This window comes from Martes martes (assembly GCF_963455335.1).
Source record: "Martes martes genome assembly, chromosome: 16".
Classification (NCBI taxonomy): domain Eukaryota; kingdom Metazoa; phylum Chordata; class Mammalia; order Carnivora; family Mustelidae; genus Martes; species Martes martes.
In genome coordinates this window covers 1,347,168-1,365,451 of record NC_137904.1, presented here as the reverse complement: position 1 = coordinate 1,365,451, position 18,284 = coordinate 1,347,168, and the positions used below count along the sequence as shown (strand labels likewise).

At 48.4% G+C, this 18,284-nt stretch overlaps 1 protein-coding gene across 3 annotated transcripts in view; it reads left to right on the top strand.

Annotated features, from left to right (window-relative positions):
- Positions 1–18,284, top strand: part of RABEP1 (rabaptin, RAB GTPase binding effector protein 1) — a 90,403-nt gene that overhangs the window by 33,929 nt on the left and 38,190 nt on the right. For 2 of the 3 annotated variants that reach the window (XM_080827316.1, XM_080827318.1), the window contains exons 2-3: positions 1,799–1,927; positions 17,529–17,732. In XM_080827316.1, coding sequence (XP_080683442.1) covers positions 1,799–1,927; positions 17,529–17,732 — 333 coding nt within the window. The remainder of the gene's footprint in view (positions 1–1,798; positions 1,928–17,528; positions 17,733–18,284) is intronic. The other variant, XM_080827317.1, reaches the window with a different exon arrangement.

The window sequence follows — 18,284 nt, the reverse complement described above, 5'->3', positions numbered from 1 at the left end:
TTTGTTTAAGAGAGAGAGCCCATAAGCAGGGGGAGGGGCAGAGGGAGAGGGAGACAAGCAGACTCCCCACGGCGCGGAGAGTTAAGTGCTGGGCTCCATTCCATGACCCGGAGACCACGACCTGAGCCGAAATTAAGAGTCAGACGCTTCGCTGACTGAGCCCCCAGGCGCCCCTTAGCTGCAGTTTTAAAGGCGGCGTTTCATGGATCAGTTAGCTTCAGTTCCTAAATGTTGAAAGGTACGGCCGTTTTTGTGCGTGTTTTGGTGGATGGTAGGAGTGGGGTGGGAGTGTATTTGTCAGGGAAAAGGAGGGACAGAGGGATCTTGCTGTTTCTTTTCTCTTGATTCCCCCGAGTCCTTCCTGACCTCATGTGGTAATCAGTAGCTACCCATAATGTCAAACTGTTAAGGGAAAAGCTTGTTTATTTGACATTTGGGATTTGGGCAGTAAAAATACCAAGAGAAGTAAATAGTGTAGATAGCAAGTTTCCTCCATGATTTCAGATGGGACGTGTGAGATGACCGCGGCTTTTCCCCTCCAGGTTCTCCATCCCTCTTTTTCTCCACAAGTCATCGAATGTTCACATGACCGGATGCCGTTCTTTCCTGTGACCTAGAGGCCCTAGATACGTGCTCCTCAAAATGACGCCTCACCTTTAATAGCGAATGGTGGGGCTCAGACAGCAGGACGGCAGCCCTTCCCCTTTTGCCCGGATTGTATCCAGACCGTCCCATCTGTAGTGAGGCTGGTCTGAAGACGTGGCAATGAACATAGTTTTAGATGCTGATTTCAGTTCATTATCTTTTATCAGAGGAGTTGTAGAGAACCTTGAAAACCACATGGAAGAAATTAATGAGACCGACTCTGTCACGCATAGATAAACCACTGGTGCATTTCCCCAGTCTTTCCTGTGTGCTGTAATGGAGGACCCGGCTGGGGGAAGGTAGGGCCTTCAGAGAGAATTTCAGATCATGGTTAAAATTGTAACAAATCGTCATTATCTGGAGTGGCTCGCGCTAGAGACCTGGGACCTCCGCTGGCCTCGGGGTTTAGGGGTGGTGGCATTAGTACCAGTTGGTGTCCGCCAGAGGGATTAGAGTTATGGCTTTGTGTCTGGGTTGCTATTGGGGCAGAGGAGGAGGTGAGGTCGGACTCCTGGATTGGCCTCCTCTTGCTTGAAGCAGAAGAACCTCTGGGTTTGCTCAGGATGGACATTTGTTTAGTCAGCTGCCACGAAATTGTGTAGCCCTGAAGTCAGACACATCCCAGTCCCTGACACTCCCCAGTGACCATCACTCTACAAACCGGATCATCCGTCAGGAATGGGGGGTTCATACGTCATAGTTCTGTACACGAAAGGGGTTTTGATGATGATTGCACTATAATGGTGATGCGTCCTTTTGCAGCTGGGGGAATGGTCTAGGCTGGTCCGCCTTTCCCAGCCAGAGAACTGTAAGGTTTTGCTTGTAACGCTTGAGGGGAGCCAGAGCTAGCAGGACTGGGCCCCGCACTCAGTATTTAATAACTCCAGAATAGATCGACGCGCTGTCAGTTACAGAGGGACTTCAGAAGCTCTCTTTTGGGAAATTTGCCTCACGTGATTCTCCATATGTATGTGCTGTGGCACCTTGTGTGATTCATTTGTAGTGTGGGTTACGTCTGATAGAAGCGAAGATTAGAATTTCTAGAATATATCGGATCTTTGGAAGAAGCTTGCTTACTTGTTTCATTATAGAAATATGTAACTTAATTTATAAATAAAAGTTATTACTTGTTAACTAGTATTTTTTTTTCCAGTTTCTCTTCAGCAACGGGTAGCAGAATTGGAAAAAATTAATGCAGAATTTTTACGTGCACAGCAGCAGCTTGAGCAAGAATTTAATCAAAAGAGAGCAAAATTTAAAGAGTTATATTTGGCTAAAGAGGGTAAGTTCCTAAGTCTGTCTCTAACCCCCCATACTAAGACTGCCTTAACATGTTGAGTTTCTTGGTAGTACAATGTTAATTTTATCATTGAACACACCTTGATTTTATTTGTATTTACGTTGTAAACTGAAAGCCTATTTAGAGCCTAGAGTTAAGAATGGAACTGATGGAGGGGCGCCTCAGTGGGTTAAAGCCTCTGCCTTCGTCTCAGGTCATGATCTCAGGGTCCTGGGATCGAGCCCCGCATCGGGCTCTCTGCTCAGCGGGGAGCCTCCTTCCTCCTCTCTCTACCTGCCTCTCTGCCTGCTTGTGATCTCTGTCTCTCAAATAAATAAAATCTTTAAAAAAATAAGTAAAAAGAATGGAATTTGATAGATCATGTTGGAAAATGCAGGATTCAGGCTTTCCCTTGTCTTTGAGCTTCACAAGGATACGCGCTGTAGGGAGGCTCCGGCACCCTGGGACGCAGGGCTCTCGGTGGTCTTTGTGCCCGAGAGAGAGCCCAGGCCAAGTGGCCTTGGGGTGTTCTATTGAGAGCCTTGGCCACATTGCAGACTATCACACGTTGATGCTTCCTGGAGGGGATCCCGCAGATGATCACTTACTTACCAGCAAAGACCCAGGACTCTGGTGAGGCAGACGCGGTGCTGGGTGCTGGCTGGAGCCGGAGCTGCAGCGCCAGGGTTCTGTAACTCCTAGAACTAGAGCTCGAGCAAGGAGAGAAGGAAGTCTTACAAGGCAGATATGGGAGCGTGTCCAGAGGGCCTGGCACTGAAGAGTCAGGACAGGCTTACATGTTGGGTGTTGACGTAGGAAAATACAGCTGTGGCTTCTGCAGCCCCCACCAGTGGTTCCCAGAGTGTGGTCGCAAAACAGCAGCATCGGGGTCGCAGTCACCTGGGAGGCATGTTAGAAATGTACGGTTTGGGTCCTGTCTCACGCTTGACCAGCTTGGGGGCCAGCAGTCGGTGCTTTAACTGGGCGACTCAGATGCTGGGTAAAATCCCCTGAGAGCTCATTAGAACACAGTGTGTTGGGGTGGGGCCCGGGAATCTGCATTTCGGATGAGCTCTAGGTATGTGCGGTTTGGGAGCCGCTGCTCGAGACTGGTGATCAGCCGGCTTTTAGGTTCCACTTTGTGGAAGCACTCTGTCAAGTCATTGCACATAATACCCTCACACCTCCCCCGAAGGTGACGCTTAAAATGTTTTATTTTAAATTTAAAAAGGTACAAAAGATATAAATTCTGTATTATGGTCAACACTAAGAATTCAAATTAAAACTTCATGCTCTTAAACATATCCAGCAGAACAATTCAGTGATTTAATATCTTTCACCATTCATTTTAAGAAAAATACGTGAATAAGATCTTCAGCAGAAATTTTACATTTTTTTCCCCTCCTTGTGTTGGGTTTTCAGTTCTATAGCTCCCTCAGAATTTTATTCTAAAAAGTTTTTTTTTCCCTTGTTTTAGGAACACAGGCTTGAGTGTGCATCAGAATTTGACTTGTAGGGTTTGTTAGAACAGAGATCGTGTGTCTCACCCTAGAGCCTGACTCATCGGGTCTGTGGGGTCCTAGAGCTGACACTTCTAGTGAGTTAGCAGGTGGGACTGACGCTCTTGGTTCAGGGACCACACTTGGGGAGTCATGGGTGGTACTTGATGCTCGAAAGCCTTTTCAAAGAAAATTTCGTCAGACTTGTCTGCGACAGAAATTGCTTACGTATTTCTAATGCACTGACTTACCGTTACAGTTATTAATACGTGCACAGTTGAACACACTACATACATTCTATACATTTAAAATATAATAAAGTGTGAAAATTACTGGAAATGCAGGTACATTACATATTGGAAATGCAGATACAATTGGATTTCCCTCCCAATTAAGTCGTAACCTCTGTGTGAGTAATATTTACTTGTAGAAAAGGGTAAGTTTCGGGTTTTTAAAAAAAAATTATTTATTTGAGAGTGAGAGCACAAGTGGGAGTCGGGGGCGGGGTAGAGGGAGAGGGAGAGAGAGAAACCCAAGCAGACTCCCTGCTGAGTGCAGAGCCGAACACAGGCCTTGATCCCAGGACCCCGGGATCATGACCTGAGCCAAAGGCAGATGCCGAACAGACTGAGCCCCCCCAGGTGCCTCCAGGTTTTTTTTTTTTAAATAAAGATGAGTGCTGCGAACCCTTAGTCTTATAAATAAGTCTATGGAAATAGAAGGTTTTATTTTATTTTATTTTAAGATTTTATTTATTTATTTGAGAGAGAGAGAATGAGCATGAACAGGGCAAGGGGCAGAGGCAGAGGGAGAAGCAGGCTCCCCACTGAGCAGGGAGCCCGATGTGGGGCTCAGTCCCAGGACCGTGAGACCTGAGCCGAAGGCAGACACTTCTTCATTGGCCGAGCCCCCCAAGCACCCTAGAAGGTTTATTTATTGTGATGATTATTCCATTCTCTTATGGTCTCTCTGAATTTTATGTTAAGTCACATAGTCCTCAGCTTCAAAAGTCCTTCTCGTCTGTTGGCTGGCAGCTCGCTCCGGCTTCCTCCAGCGCTGTTGGAAGCGGACTTCGCAGTCGCCTGACCTGCCGCAGGCTTGTTACCCAGTCGTTAGCCGTGCGCTTTTCCATCGTTGGTCCTGATGCTTTACATTATCCCTCTGGTCGGACACGGGAGAGGAGGTTATTCATGGGGTGGTGACCCACAAAGTGGGGCGGGAGGAAGGCCATCTCTCGTTACGTGGGAGAGCGCTGTTGAGGGACGGGAGGTGGGCAGGGGACTCTGCCCTCGCATACACCGCGGGGGTCTGTGTGCTCCACTGAGGACCCTGCCCTGCGGGCTCCCTGCAGGCTACAGGCGGCCGCGCTCTGAGGGGTCAGGAAAGATTAGGTGGGTTGTACCCAGCAGGTGTAGAGAGCACAGTGGGACACAGTGGCACAGGACACCTGGTAAGGCTCAGCTGAGCAGAGTCACGGGGACGGACTGGTTTTCGTCAGTGACACAGCTAGGTGTGTACGTGGAGGTGAGATAGAAAATGCATCTTTTGCTGTGAACCGTGGTCAGACAAGCTTGAGAGCCGTGCAGGCCTCACGGAGTGCGTCCGGCCCAGCAGAGGCTTGCTGCCTGTCGCGGGATGCGGCTGCCTCCCTGCTTGATCTGGTTCCTTGGAGGCCCACACGGGAGGGAATGCTGGCGCTCCTGTCTCGGCACAGCACATGGTGCAAGTTACTGCGGAGGCTGGGGTGACTGAGTTTTATCTCCAAAAAAAGTATGGTCTTCGGGAGCAGATCGTGCGTTTGCAGAGTCATCATTTGAACGTACGTTGAGCATCACGAGAAGTTCTGTCCGGTTTCCGTGTGTCTCTGTGACTTCGTTAACGCTCCCTTAGAAGACTTGTTCCAGCCTTGAACTGAGGAGGCACCACTTTGAACGGTGCAGTGGTGTGTCCTTGTCGGGGGACCTGTGGTACCTTTCATGTCCGGGCGTGGCGGCATGCGGCTTGCCTCTGGTGACTGGTGAGCGCGCCGCCGCCCTGGCCGGGATGTCCCGTCCCCTCCTCCGCTGTCCCCAGCAGCTCTTCCTGCTCTCACTCTTTTGGTCTGACTTACTCCGTAAACTCAAGTTAGTCTTGCCCCAAGTTTGTTCATTTTGTTTTCTGGTTTCCTCTGTCCCGAAATGAAGCTGTTAGGGTTTCCTTTGTTTTCTTATTTTCTGCTTTTAAATTATAAGATGGACTTTCCTGTAAGGTTCTTTGGAACGGAAAATGACCCAGTACCTCTCATTTCTGAAATACGTGATCATTTGCGGTTTTCGGCCTCTCACCCAGACAGCTTGCACGGTGGGTTCGTTCAGAAAGCAGCGTGGGTGTGTCAGGTTACTGTGAGGACACGGAGACCTAGGAAGCGATCTGCGCGGGCGGTTCTGTCTGCATTGCCTGGAGTTCCTGCCGAACTGCAGCTGGCCCTGGAGGTGACGTCACTTTTCACAGACGTTCAGAAGAAATAGTGGGATCCCTTTTGAGAGTTTTTGGTGTCATTTCTAAAGAAAATGCATAGTGTGTACAAGGTAAACGTCTTGGCCGTTTGCCTACGTCATAATGAAAACGAACCGTACGGCTGTCCCCTAAAGCGGCGGCTTCGGGTACGGGTCTGCGGCAACGGTGAACCCGATCCTTGTGGTCCCAGATGGCGGCAGCGTACGTCATGGGTGGGACGCGTCCGGCCCATCTCCGGCGTCCAGCGCGCCGGCCAGGGTGACTCTGGACGCCCAGACGTGTGTCCCGGCGGCAGCAGCGTTTGCTTCGGCGCCGTGAGAGCCGCGCGCTCGTCTGTGCAGACCGGCCGGCGGAGGGCCGGACAGCGCGAGGAAGGCCGCCGAGAGAGGTCAGGGCTCCGGCCGCCCCGCCGCCCCTCCGGCCGTGGCGCCCGCCCTTCCTCAGCGGCCTCCACCGCGGCGGTTGGTGGCGCGGAGGGCTCCGTTGCTTTGCCGCCGGCCGAAGACGGAGCAGTCCGCTCCGAAAAGCAGTGTTTGCTTTGGCTCCCTGCAGCCGCCGGCCTCCGTACAGCGCGGCGCCGCGCCACGGTGTGGGGTCGGGAAGCCCCCGGCCTTGGGCCGCACGAGGGTCCGGTCCGGGAAGCAGCGAGCGGGAGGCCGGCGCGCTCGCCCTGCGGAGGGCGGGGCCGCAGCGCGCATGCGCCGCCGGAGGACGGGTCGCCCGGGCCGCGGGGAAGGGCTGCGGCCGTGGGCCCGGCTTGCGTCTCGCTCGGCGCTGACCGGCCGCAGGTTCGGGAGTTCCGCGCCGGGTCGAGGAAGCTCTTCGTGGCTCAGGCGCTGTGACCTTATGCCGGGATGTGGAAATAAGTCTAGGTATATTAAATGAAATTAAAAGCCATTGGAAATCTTAGAAACGACAAATAAATGGAAATAAGGTAAACAGATGGTTTAAACTGTAGATACGGCGCAGAGATTTCAGTGAATTAGAAAATGGTGTTTGGGAGTCCCCCCCTCAGTGAGACAGGGCGGGAGGGATCCAAGGGCAGCAGACGTACAGGCTCCGGGGAGCCTCTAGCACGTTGCTAAAAAGAGTTGTGGGGCGCCCGGGGGCTCAGTCATTAAGGGTCTGCCTTCGGCTCGGGTCATGACCCCAGGGTCCTGGGATGGAGCCCCGCATGGGGCTCCCTGCTCGGCGGGACGCCCGCTTCTCCCTCTCCCACTCCCCCTGCCTGTGCTCCCTCTCTCACTGTCTCTCTCTCTGTCAAATGAATAAAATCTTAAAAAATAGTAATAAGAAAATAAAAAGAGTTGCAGGAGAAGACAGAGGAGGGTAAAATATTTGAGGAGATACTAACTGAGTTTTTTCAAGGATTAAGAAAAAAAGTGAGTCCTTAACATAAATACTGAGTACCAAGTAGATATGTAATAGTAAATTCTTATTTTGACGTATCATAAGCTGTAGAACGGTAAAGCTGTAGAATAGTAAATTCTACTATAAATAGATAAGTAAAGTAAATAAATAAAGTAGATAAGTAAATAAGCTGTAGAATAGTAAATTCTTACTTTGACGTATTATAAGCTGTAGAACACCAAGAATGAAAAGAAAATATGGAAGGCTGACGGAGGAAACAGGTTGTTGGGAGATGCCACATAAACAAAATCGATTACAGGAGACAAATATCTTCAAGGTGCAGAGAAAAGTAAGTCTCAACCTCAAATTTTATCTGTAGCTGAGTTATTCAAGAATGAGAGCACAGGGGCGCCTGGGGGGCTCCGTGGGCTAAAGCCTCTGCCTTTGGCGCAGATCGTGGTCTCAGGGTCCTGGGATCAAGCCCCGCGTCCGGCTCTCTGCTCAGCGGGGAACCTGCTTCCCCCCTTCTCTGCCTACTTGTGATCTCTGTCAAATAAATAAATAAAATCTTAAAAAAAAAAAAAGAGAGAGCACAATAGGTATTTTAGGCATATGGACACTAAGAGCACTCACCAGCCATGTGAACCGCCAGAAGAACCAGTAGAGACGGCATTTGCAAGAAGAGTAAGTGCAGGGAGAATATAGGGTAGAAGGAACAATACGAGCCTAGAAACAGTAAGTCTGACCGTAAAAATCAGAACCAAAAAACTTCATAGCTCATGTTACGTTTTAAAAGAAGAAAGTGAAACAAACGAAACAGTAAGAACAAGATTGGGGCCTACGGCAACACACATTGAAGTAACATAGAAGGCTGTCTCACGATGAGAGAGAGAGTCTACCGAGAAGATGCGGCCATCACTGGGGCGCCTGGGGGGCTCAGTCGGTTAAGCGCCTGCCTTCGGCTCGGGTCACGATCCCGGGGTCCGGGGGTCCTGGGCTTGAGCCGTGCATTGGGCTTCCTGCTCCGCAGGAAGTCTGCTTCTCCCTCTGTTTTTCCCCCTGGCTTGTGCGCTCGCTCTCTCTCTCTCGCGTTCATTCTGTCTCTGTCATATAAATTAAAGTCCTAAAAAAAAAAAAAAAAAAGACAATCATGAACTTGTATGCACCTAACGAAATCCCCATGACGTGCCATGTAAAACAAAAGGTGATAGAATTAAAGGAAGACAACAGCGCACAGGAAGGAGTTATTTAACATTGAATCGATTGCTAGATCAAGCAATAGGTAAGATGTAATAGCTTTGAGCAACAGAATTTTAAAAAGCTTGATCTAGGGGAAAAAAAAAAAAAAGCTTGATCTAGGAATTCTGTACCCAAGGGACCAAAAAATGTTCATTCCTTTTATATTCCTAAGGAACACAAAAAAATGGTCTGTGTGCATATATCTCAAGAACTCAACGTAGTAAAAAAAATAAGACTACTTACATTTTCTTACCTAATTCTGTTAAAGATTTTAAACAGTAATGTAAGTGTTTTTTAAAAGTTGGGAATTAAGAATGCATTCCTTTTGGTCTTAAGTTAAAGAGGAAATCACAATGGAGATTACAACATCTGAGAATATGGTGAAGATACCTGTGGAAAGCAGCTAAAACAATACTTAGAGAATAAGCTTTTAACTTTAAAAGCATTTATTAAATGAGAAAATGAAAAGACAGAGATTGAAAAATAAATGATCAGGGGCGCCTGGGGGGCTCAGTCGGTTAAGCGTCTGCCTTCAGCTCGGGTCACGATCCCAGGGTGCTGGGATCGAGCCCTACTTTGGGCTCCTTGCTCAGTGGGGAGCCTGCTTCTCCCTCTCCCTCTGCTGCTCCCCCTGCTTGTGCTTGATCTCTCTCTCTGTCAAATAAATAAAATCTTTAAAAAGAAAAAGAAATGATTTAAGTGTTTAGCTCTGGAAGCTAGAAAAAGAATGAACATAAAGAAGAAAAAAATAGAAAATGATGAAATGGAAAGCAAAGTTAATAGTTAAAAAGCTCAATAAAATCAAAAGCTCATCTTTTGGGAAAAAAAAAAAAGACAATTACTGATAGAGTAGAACTGTAAAAGCATGAGAACACTGTGTATGTCTGTGCCAAAAGTCTTGGATATTTAGTTGAATAGTATCCCAGGATATATGAATTACCAAAATCACCTCAAATAGAAAACTTGAATAAAGCATAACCATAAGAAAAACTGAGTCAATAAACAATTCTTATTTATAAAAGATGTCACAGGCACAGGGAAATTTTGTTGAATACACAAGGAAACTTTGTTTCTTTTATATGCTATGTCAGAAGCAAAAAGAGAGCCATCCATTTCATCTCGTGGAATTAGGCTAACCCCGATACCTGACGAAGAAGCACAGATACTAGCATACAAATAAACGAATCTCATTTATGACCACAGAGTTTAAAATCCTAAATAAAATTGACTTCTGGGGAAGAAAGAGGTGGAGGGGAACCTGTGGATTGAGAGGTAGTTAGAGCACATGTTGAAGCATTTATACACCTTACTGGAATTTGACTGAAAGGAGGACTGAACTGTTAAAACAAGAATTCAGACAACAGGACTTTGCGGCACTGACGACACGTTTGACGGTATTCCGACGTCACGTTTTTCAGCCGTGGAGATGGTCCTTCCAACGTGAGACTAGCTGGAAAGAGACAAGTAACGTATGATCTCCCTTACGTGAGGAGGTCGGACGGGGATCCACCGGAAGCCTGTTTGAGCAGTGGTCGGAGTTCAGCAGGGTGGCAGGGTACGAGATCAGTACACAGAATGCCCTTGTACGTCTTCTACAGTTTTTAGTTCAATTCCAATTAGCGAACGTGCAGTTTAATGCTGGTTGTGAGTGTGCAGTGTCGTGCCTCAGCACTGTGCTACGCTGCCCGGTGCCCATCGCGGGTGCACGCCCGAATCCCCACCACCCGTTTCACCCGTCCCCCGGCAGCCTCCCCCCGTAACCTGCTCTCTGTAGTTAAGAGTCTGTTTTGTGGTTTGCCTCTCTTTTTTTCCTTTTTTTTTTTTTAAAGTGGAGCCCAACATGGACTTGAACTTACCACCCAAGGTCAAGACCTGAGCTGAGACTGAGTCACATGCTTAACCAGCTGAGCCTCCCAGGCGCCTCATTTGTTTTGTTTCTTAAATTCTACATACAAGTGAAGTCGGATGGTATTTGTCTTTCTCTGACTGACTTGCTTTGCCTTATAGTCTGTAACTCAGCCATGTCTTTGCAAATGGCAAGATTTCTTTCCTTTTTATGGCCAAGTAATATTCCATCTCTCTCTCTCTCTCTCTCTCTCTCTCTCTCTCACACACACACACACACACACACACCCCACATCTTCTTTACCCATTCATCATCTGATGGACATGTGGGCTGTTTGCGTAATTTGACTATTGTAGAGAATGCTAATGTACTCACGGGGCTGCGCATATCCTTCGGAATCAGTGTTTTGCATCTTCGGGGAAACCCCTAGTAGCGCAGTTGCTGGGTCATAGGGTAGCTCTGCTTTTAACTTGCCCAGAGCGGCCGCTCCAGTTTGCTTTCCCAGCAGCAGCGCGGGAGGGTTCCCCTCTTCTCCCCATCCTCGCCGGCATCCGTGGTTTCTTGTGGTGTCGATCTTCGCCGTTCTGACGGGTGGAAGGTGGTACCTCCTTGTGGTTTTGTTTTGTGTGTCCCTGCTGACCAGTGATGTTTCGTGTGTGTGTTGGCCATCTGGACGTGTTCCTTGGAGAAATCACTATTCATGTCTTCTGCCCATGTATTAATTGGATTATTCATGTTTTGGGTGTTGAGTTATATAAATTCTTTATAGATTTGGGGCACTGACCCTTTATTAGATATGTCATTTGCAAACGTCTTCTCCCATTCTGTAGGCTGCCTTTTAAGTTTTATTGATTGTTTCCTTTGCTGTGCAGAAGCTTTCTATTTTGCTATAGCCCCAATAGTTTATTTTTGCTTTTGTTCTCCCTTGCATCAGAAGACTTATCTAGAAAGAATCTGCTACAGCAACGTCGAAAAAGTTACTGCCTGTGTCCTTCTCTATGATTTTTATGGTTTCAGGTCTCACATTTAGGTCTTTGGTCTATTTTTAAATTTATTTTTGTGTATGGTGTAAGAAAGTGGTCCAGTTTCATTCTGCACGTGCCTGTCCAGTTTTTCCAACACTTTTGGTTGAAGAGATATTTCCTTTCCCATTAGATGTTCTTTCCTGCTTTGTCAAAGATGAATACACCTGTGGGTTCAGATTGGTTATATTTCTATACACTTGCAATGAATAATCTGAAAATGGAACCAAGGAAACAATTCTATTTACAGTAGCATCAAAATTTGTGATATATTTAGGAAGAAATTTAACAAAATAATTGTAAAACTTGTAGTTTGAAAACTTTCAAAATGGTTTTGAAAAAACTGAAAGTGATCTAAATAATTGGAAAAACATTCTGTGTTCATATATCAGAAGACTTAGTATTGATGGGACCCCCTGATGGGTGTACAGATTTAATGCAGTGTCTTTCATCATCTCAGTTGCCTTTTTGATAGAAGTGGACAAGCTGATCGTCCAATTTATTCAGCCATGCTCGGGATCCAGAATAGCCAAAACGTTCTTGGAAAACAAGAACAAAGTTGGAGGACCCACTTAGCCCGGTTTCAGAACTGGCTACGAAGCAGTAGTTGTCGAGACAGTGTGGTGCTGGCACAGGTGTAAGTAGTAGCTCCGCGGGGTGGAGCTGGGATCCAGACACTAACCTCCTCCCGCGTGTGGTCAGCCCACTGTGTGCAAGACGACAGAACGACTCGAGTGGGGAAGAACCATCTTTCCAGCAGACCGTGCCGAGACATCTTGGCATCCCCGTGTACACAGATCCACTTGGAGTGTGTCAAGGACCAGGGTTTAAAAGACAGACTGTAAAACTCTTAGAGGAAAACCTAGGTATCATCCGTGCAACCTTGGAATTGAGCAGCACCGTCTCTGGTAGGACTCTGCGAGCCGAGGCAACCAGTCAGGAAGCAGACAGAGCGCGCTTCATCAGAATTAAATGCTTTTATGTTTCCAAGGTCACTGTCAGGGAAGTGAAAAGACAGCCCACTGGATGGGAGACGTTTTTGCAAATATTATATCAGATGAGGGACTTTCATCTCTATATATCAGGAACCCTTACAACTAAATAATACAAAGACAACCCAGCGGAAAATGGTCAACAGACACGGGTCTGTTGATAGACATTGACATTTGACAGAAAGTGGTCAGTAGACATTTCTCCAGAGAGGTCGCACAGGTGGCCGACACACACACGATTAAGATGCTCGGTGTCCTTAGGATCAGAGAAGCGCATGTCAGAGTTACGTGAGATGCCACGTGAAGCCCCAGGATGCCCGTGTCAAGAAGTCCGGTAGTAATAGGTGCGGACGAGGATGCGGAGAACCGAGTGTCCTCACGCACTACTGGCAGGATTGTTAAATGGCCCAGAGGTACGGAAAGTAGTCTCCCAGTTCTTAACGTGGTGACACAGTTACCACGGTGACCCAGAATCTCACCCCTAGCTTTACACACGGGAAGAGGAAACGTGCGGCAGCATTATTCAGAAGAGCCACATGTGGGGAACAGCCCAGATGGCACCTGATGAACGGCATATTATTTTTATTATTCCTGCATGAAAAGGAACGATGTCCTGACGCTACTGCGGGGTTGAGCTTTGAAAGCATCATGCTGAGTGACGAGCGAGTCACAGAGGGTCCCGTATGATTACATTTCTGTGAAATGGCCAGGGTGTGTAGATGGTCAACAGGGATGGAAAGTCCGTTAGTGGTTCCTTGATACTGGGGGGTAGAGAGTTGGGAGGTCATAAAGAGCCCTGGGTTTCCCTCTAGGAGGATTGAAATGTTCCCAGATGGATTGTGGTGATGGTTTCCGAGTCGAAATGTAGTAAGGCAGTGAGGTACCATCACACACGTGTTGTGATGGCCCGAGAAACCCTGACCCTCCAGCAAGTGCTGCCGCCGAGGAGCAGCCATTGGAACGTCCGTCCGTTGCTGGTGGGAGTACACAATGGTGTAGTCACTGTAGGTGGTAGCTGGGCAGTTTCTTACAAAAACTAAACCTACTCCTAGCTGATACGATTCAACAGTTTTCCTCCTCAGTATATGCCTGAGGGAATTGAAAACTGTCCATGCAATTATTTACTAATAATTGCCCAAACTTGAAAGCAATCAAGATGCCCTCTAGTAGGTGAACGGATAAGCTGGTACATCCAGACAGTGGAATATTCAGCCTCAAAAAGAGCGGAGCCATCAAGGGAAGGAAGCTAATCAGAAAAGACTGTGTGCTGTTGGATTCTAACTGTGGGACACCCCAGAAAAGGCAAGACTACGGAGACAGTGAAATGATGAGTGATTGCCAGGGCCTAGGAGGGAAGGAGGAATGAATGGGGCAGAGAGGATTTTTAGGCGGGGGAACTCTTGTGTGTGATCCACGGGGGCGGATACATGTCATCATGCGTTAACCTAATGTAGACCGTGGGGTTGTGTCATGTGTGTTTGTGGACTCAGCGATCATCACAGGTACTGTGTGGCAAGGGTGTGCACAGGAGGGGAGCTTGTGCGGGGTGGGGCAGGGAGGGTACAGGAGGTCTGTACTTTCTGCTCCGTCTTGCTGTGAGCAGAAATGGCTCTAAAAAATGAAGTTCATCAGTTTAAAATGTCTGAGGCTGGTCTCCTAGTAGCGTGTTGTGGAGGGCACGTGGGTGGGCGGGGCAAGACGGCCCGCTGATCTGTGCTTGTGGGAGCTGCGTAGCGGGTGCACGAGGCTTGTAACGGTCACTTCCGAATCTTGGGGGGTACTCCCCACGTCATCAGAACGATGTGTCTCTATGAAACTGCACGAAAGTAGGCAGAATAGGGCCAGAACTGCTGCGTCAGGCCGTGCTGCGCAGCACTGGCGGGAGAGCCTCCTGCAGGCGAGAACGTCCGTAACCCGGCCCTCGCGTGAGCACAAGGTTTTACTACAGCTTGGATACTGGACTACATCCAGCGTGTTACTTGTGACAGCAGCACTGTGTGTGTGCAAGCATAGTCACGTTTTAGAGATGCATGTTGTATGTTAGGTGATGTTCTGTTGTTTCTGGGGCTTATTTTCAAAATACGTTGTAGAAAAATGATGGCTGAAGTCAGTGTGGTCAGATCTTGGTGCATCTTGATGATGGCTACGTGACAGATTGTTGTACTAGAATCTGAGTTTTGGAGTACGTTTGAAAATCTTTATCACTACATATACAAAACCAAAATGGATAAGTTACTGTTCTTTAGTTGTTGTTGTTTTCTTTTAAAGCAAGGTGTGCGACTTTTTTTAAAAAAATATTTTATGTATTTCACAGAGAGAGAGAGAGATCACAAGCAGGCAGAGAGAAAGGGGGAAGCAGGCTCCCTGCTGAGCAGAGAGCCTGACGCGGGGCTTGATCCCAGGGCCCTGAGATCATGACCCGAGCGGAAGGCAGAGGCTTTAACCCACCGAGCCACCCAGGCACCCCAACCTTTTTTTTTTTTTTTTAAATTTTATCTATTTATTTGACAGAGAGAGACACAGCGAGAGAGGGAACACAAGCAGGGGGAGTGGGAGAGGGAGAAGCAGGCTTCCCGCTGAGCAGGCACCTGGATGGGGGACTCGATCCCAGCATCCTGGGATCCATGACCTGAGCTGAAGGCAGACGCTTAACCGACTGAGCCACCAGGCGCCCCAGATAACTGTTCTTTAATAATGACTTGTACCATCGCAAACATTTGAAATGTTCGGTACAGAAAATGTAGGTTTTTCTAACTTTTAACTTCTTTTTGTTTCTTCATTAAATGTATATATTTAACGAATATGTAGCATATAATATAGATCTTATCTAAATATACATAACGTAAGTCAGGAACTAAATTTGACCTAGTCTTCCTCTAGGCCCTCTGTGCTGCTTTTACCCTGTGGAAACACACCACAAATTAGCATTTAAGTTTGGTATTTGCTGTTTTTCTGTTCATCGTGACCACATGTTAGTCTGGGTAATTTCCAGTAAATAAAAAGGAGCACGGGTAATCAGCATGAGCAGGTGTGAGTGTATAGACTTGAGCCTTAACAGAATTGTAGCTCTCAGAAAAGACCAAGGTATCCCAAAGATAATGCTTTCTCTATTATTTCACATTTCACTCAGAACACGGAGGTTACACACACAGCTTTCCTTCTGTGGCTTCATGTGTGTGGTCCCGGGGTCCTTCCCACACACCCATCGCTGTTTCCTACAGACCCGTCTTTCCTTCCAGATAGGTCATTATTTTTTGCAGTTAATATTCTTATCACTTTCTCTGGCTAGTGTTTCAAAATGGTTTTTTAAAGATTTCTCTATTTATTGGAGGGGGTGTGAGGGCGTCCGCAGACTCCCCACTGAGCATGGAGCCTGTGGGGCTCGATTCCTCTGCCCTGAGATCATGACCTGAACCGGAACCAAGACTCCGACGCTTTGCCGGCTGAGCCACCCAGGCGTCCCCCAAATGTTTTGATACCGACGTTGAAGCAGATGTTGTGGAAGTAAAGATCTCTGCACGACTTAATGATTAGCGTGACTAGTGTTTCTCTGGTTACCCGGCCTGCCTGTACTGGATAATGATTAATGTCCTCACAACGTTGAAAAGTCCTTTAATATTATCGAGTTGATTTTTTTTTAAGATTTTATTTATATGTCAGAGAGAGAGAGGTTGAGCACAAACAGGAGCAGCAGAGAGAGAGAGGGAGAAGCAGGCCTCCCACTGAGCAGGGAGCCAGTGCAGGGCTTGACTCCAGGACCCCAGGATCATGACCTGAGTGAAGGCAGACACTTAACGACTGAGCCACCCAGGAGTCCCTTGATTAGATTTTTTTCTAGTACTTAGAAATTCATGCCGAGAAGCATTGCCGCTGCCCCGGCTTGAGCGCGGTGTGATTCCTTCATGTTGTGTGGCAGCCGGTGACAGAGTTCGGTCCTCAGACTGCTGTCCTGGCCCGTCCACTTCGTTACTGTGGTCTGTAAAGGAAATCGGCGACTTTGCATAGAGACGCACGGTTCTCCTGCATAAGTGTCTCATACCTTCGATGGTGAAAGCCATGGAGAAGTCAAGGGACAAGCAGCTGGGAGAGTTTTCTCAGAACTAGGGTCAGTCAGTATCCAGGATGTGTCAAATACTCTTCTCCATAGAGGAAAGGTGGTTCGTTAGAGACCCAGGCAGAGGCCGTCACCGAAGAAGAAATGCAGGCATTAACTGTCTAAAAGATACTCAGCATCACTGCTGATGGGGGCTGGAGATTACAGCTCTCGCCGGCTTCTCCCCGTGACGTCGGCAAGGAGTGTGAACAGTGGCGAGTAGTGACTGTTGGTAAGTGTACGGGGAGCAGGTGCGCCCTGTGCAGAGTCCATTGGCCAAACACACGACCTAGCTGGGCTTGCAGGTCAGATAACTTAACACTTAAGAGGCGGTCAAGGGATGTGGGAAGATTCATCCTGACTTTAAGAAATTCTTGATCTTGTATGGCTGCCGTGTCCTCTGGCTACTTTCCTCCTCTATTAACTGTTTGTGGAATGTTGACTTTGTTCAAGTATTGGACTACTAGGTATTTCCAGTAAATTGTCTTATCATTAAAGCAGCCTTCTGAGATGGGTGTTTCTAATCCCCGTTTTGTAGATGTGGAAACTGAGGCCAGAGAGGTTAAACACGTTCATTAGCCAGTGGTGAAAGAGGCTCAGTTTAGCGTTAGAACTACGGCCTTAATCACTATCAGGTCGGGTAATTAAGTAAGTAATGGCTTTGTGATACCCTGTATACCTTAACTTTTATCTTTATTAAAATAATTCCATTTGGGGGGCCCCTGGGAGGCTCAGTCAGTTGAGCGTCTGGCTCTTGGTTTCGGCTCGGGTCATGGTCCCGGGGTCCTGGGATGGAGCCTGGCATGGGGCTCCCTGCTCAGCGGGGGTCTGCTTCTCCCTCTGCCCCTGCCCCAGCCCCCACTCACGCGCCTGCTCTCTCTCGCTCTCTCTCAAATAAATTTTTAAAGAAATGTTCATTTTCTAAGTTAACATTTTAAACTTCAGTGCTTCCTTTCCTCACTAGAATGTTAACATCGTGAGTGTAATGCTTTATTGCTTCCTTGGGATGCCGGCCTGACGCACACGGACGCTAACGGGAAGGCGTTCCTCTTTCGCTCTCTCCCCAGAGGACCTGAAGAGGCAGAATGCGGTGCTGCAGGCGGCGCAGGACGACCTGGGGCAGCTGCGGACGCAGCTGTGGGAAGCGCAGGCCGAGGTGGAGAACATCAAGGCCGTCGCCACGGTCTCCGAGAACACCAAGCAGGAGGCCATTGATGAAGTGAAGAGGCAGTGGAGAGAAGAGGTTGCCTCGCTGCAGGCTGTGATGAAAGGTAAAGACCGAGAACGTTCCACGAGTGCCGTGGTTTCCTGGGCTCACCGCTGCGGATGGTGAGCAGGGTCCACAGGGTCCTGAGCTCACTTGTGGCTTCCTGCATGGCTGTTGTTGGGGGGGGCGCTGTCCTCTCTGGAACGAGGGGAGGCCCTTGGTGCCGTCCGTGGCCTGCCATCTGCCTCGGTCCCGGGTTTGGGACTGGGGGCTTGCGGGGGCGTGTGTGGGGCTGCGGCGCCGAGCGGGGCTGCGTTCCCCTGGGGTTGGCAGCGGGGCCAGGCCGGGCGTGTGGGTTCCTGAAATTCGTTTCATCATATCGTGCGTGTGAAATAGTGGTGACTTTCTCGGCCATGTTGGCGTGTGTGTCGTTTTTGCCCTGTTGCTCTGAGAGGCGGCAGGGGACACGAGCCCTGTCTCCAGGTTGGTGGCTGTCCCCTTGGGATGAGTGTAAGCCTCACGGTGGCCGGCAACAGTGGCTCACCCACATAGGAGTCCCGTTCTTTCCTCAGAAGCAGCAGCCCGGAGGCGGGGACTCTGGGCCAGTTAGAGCCTC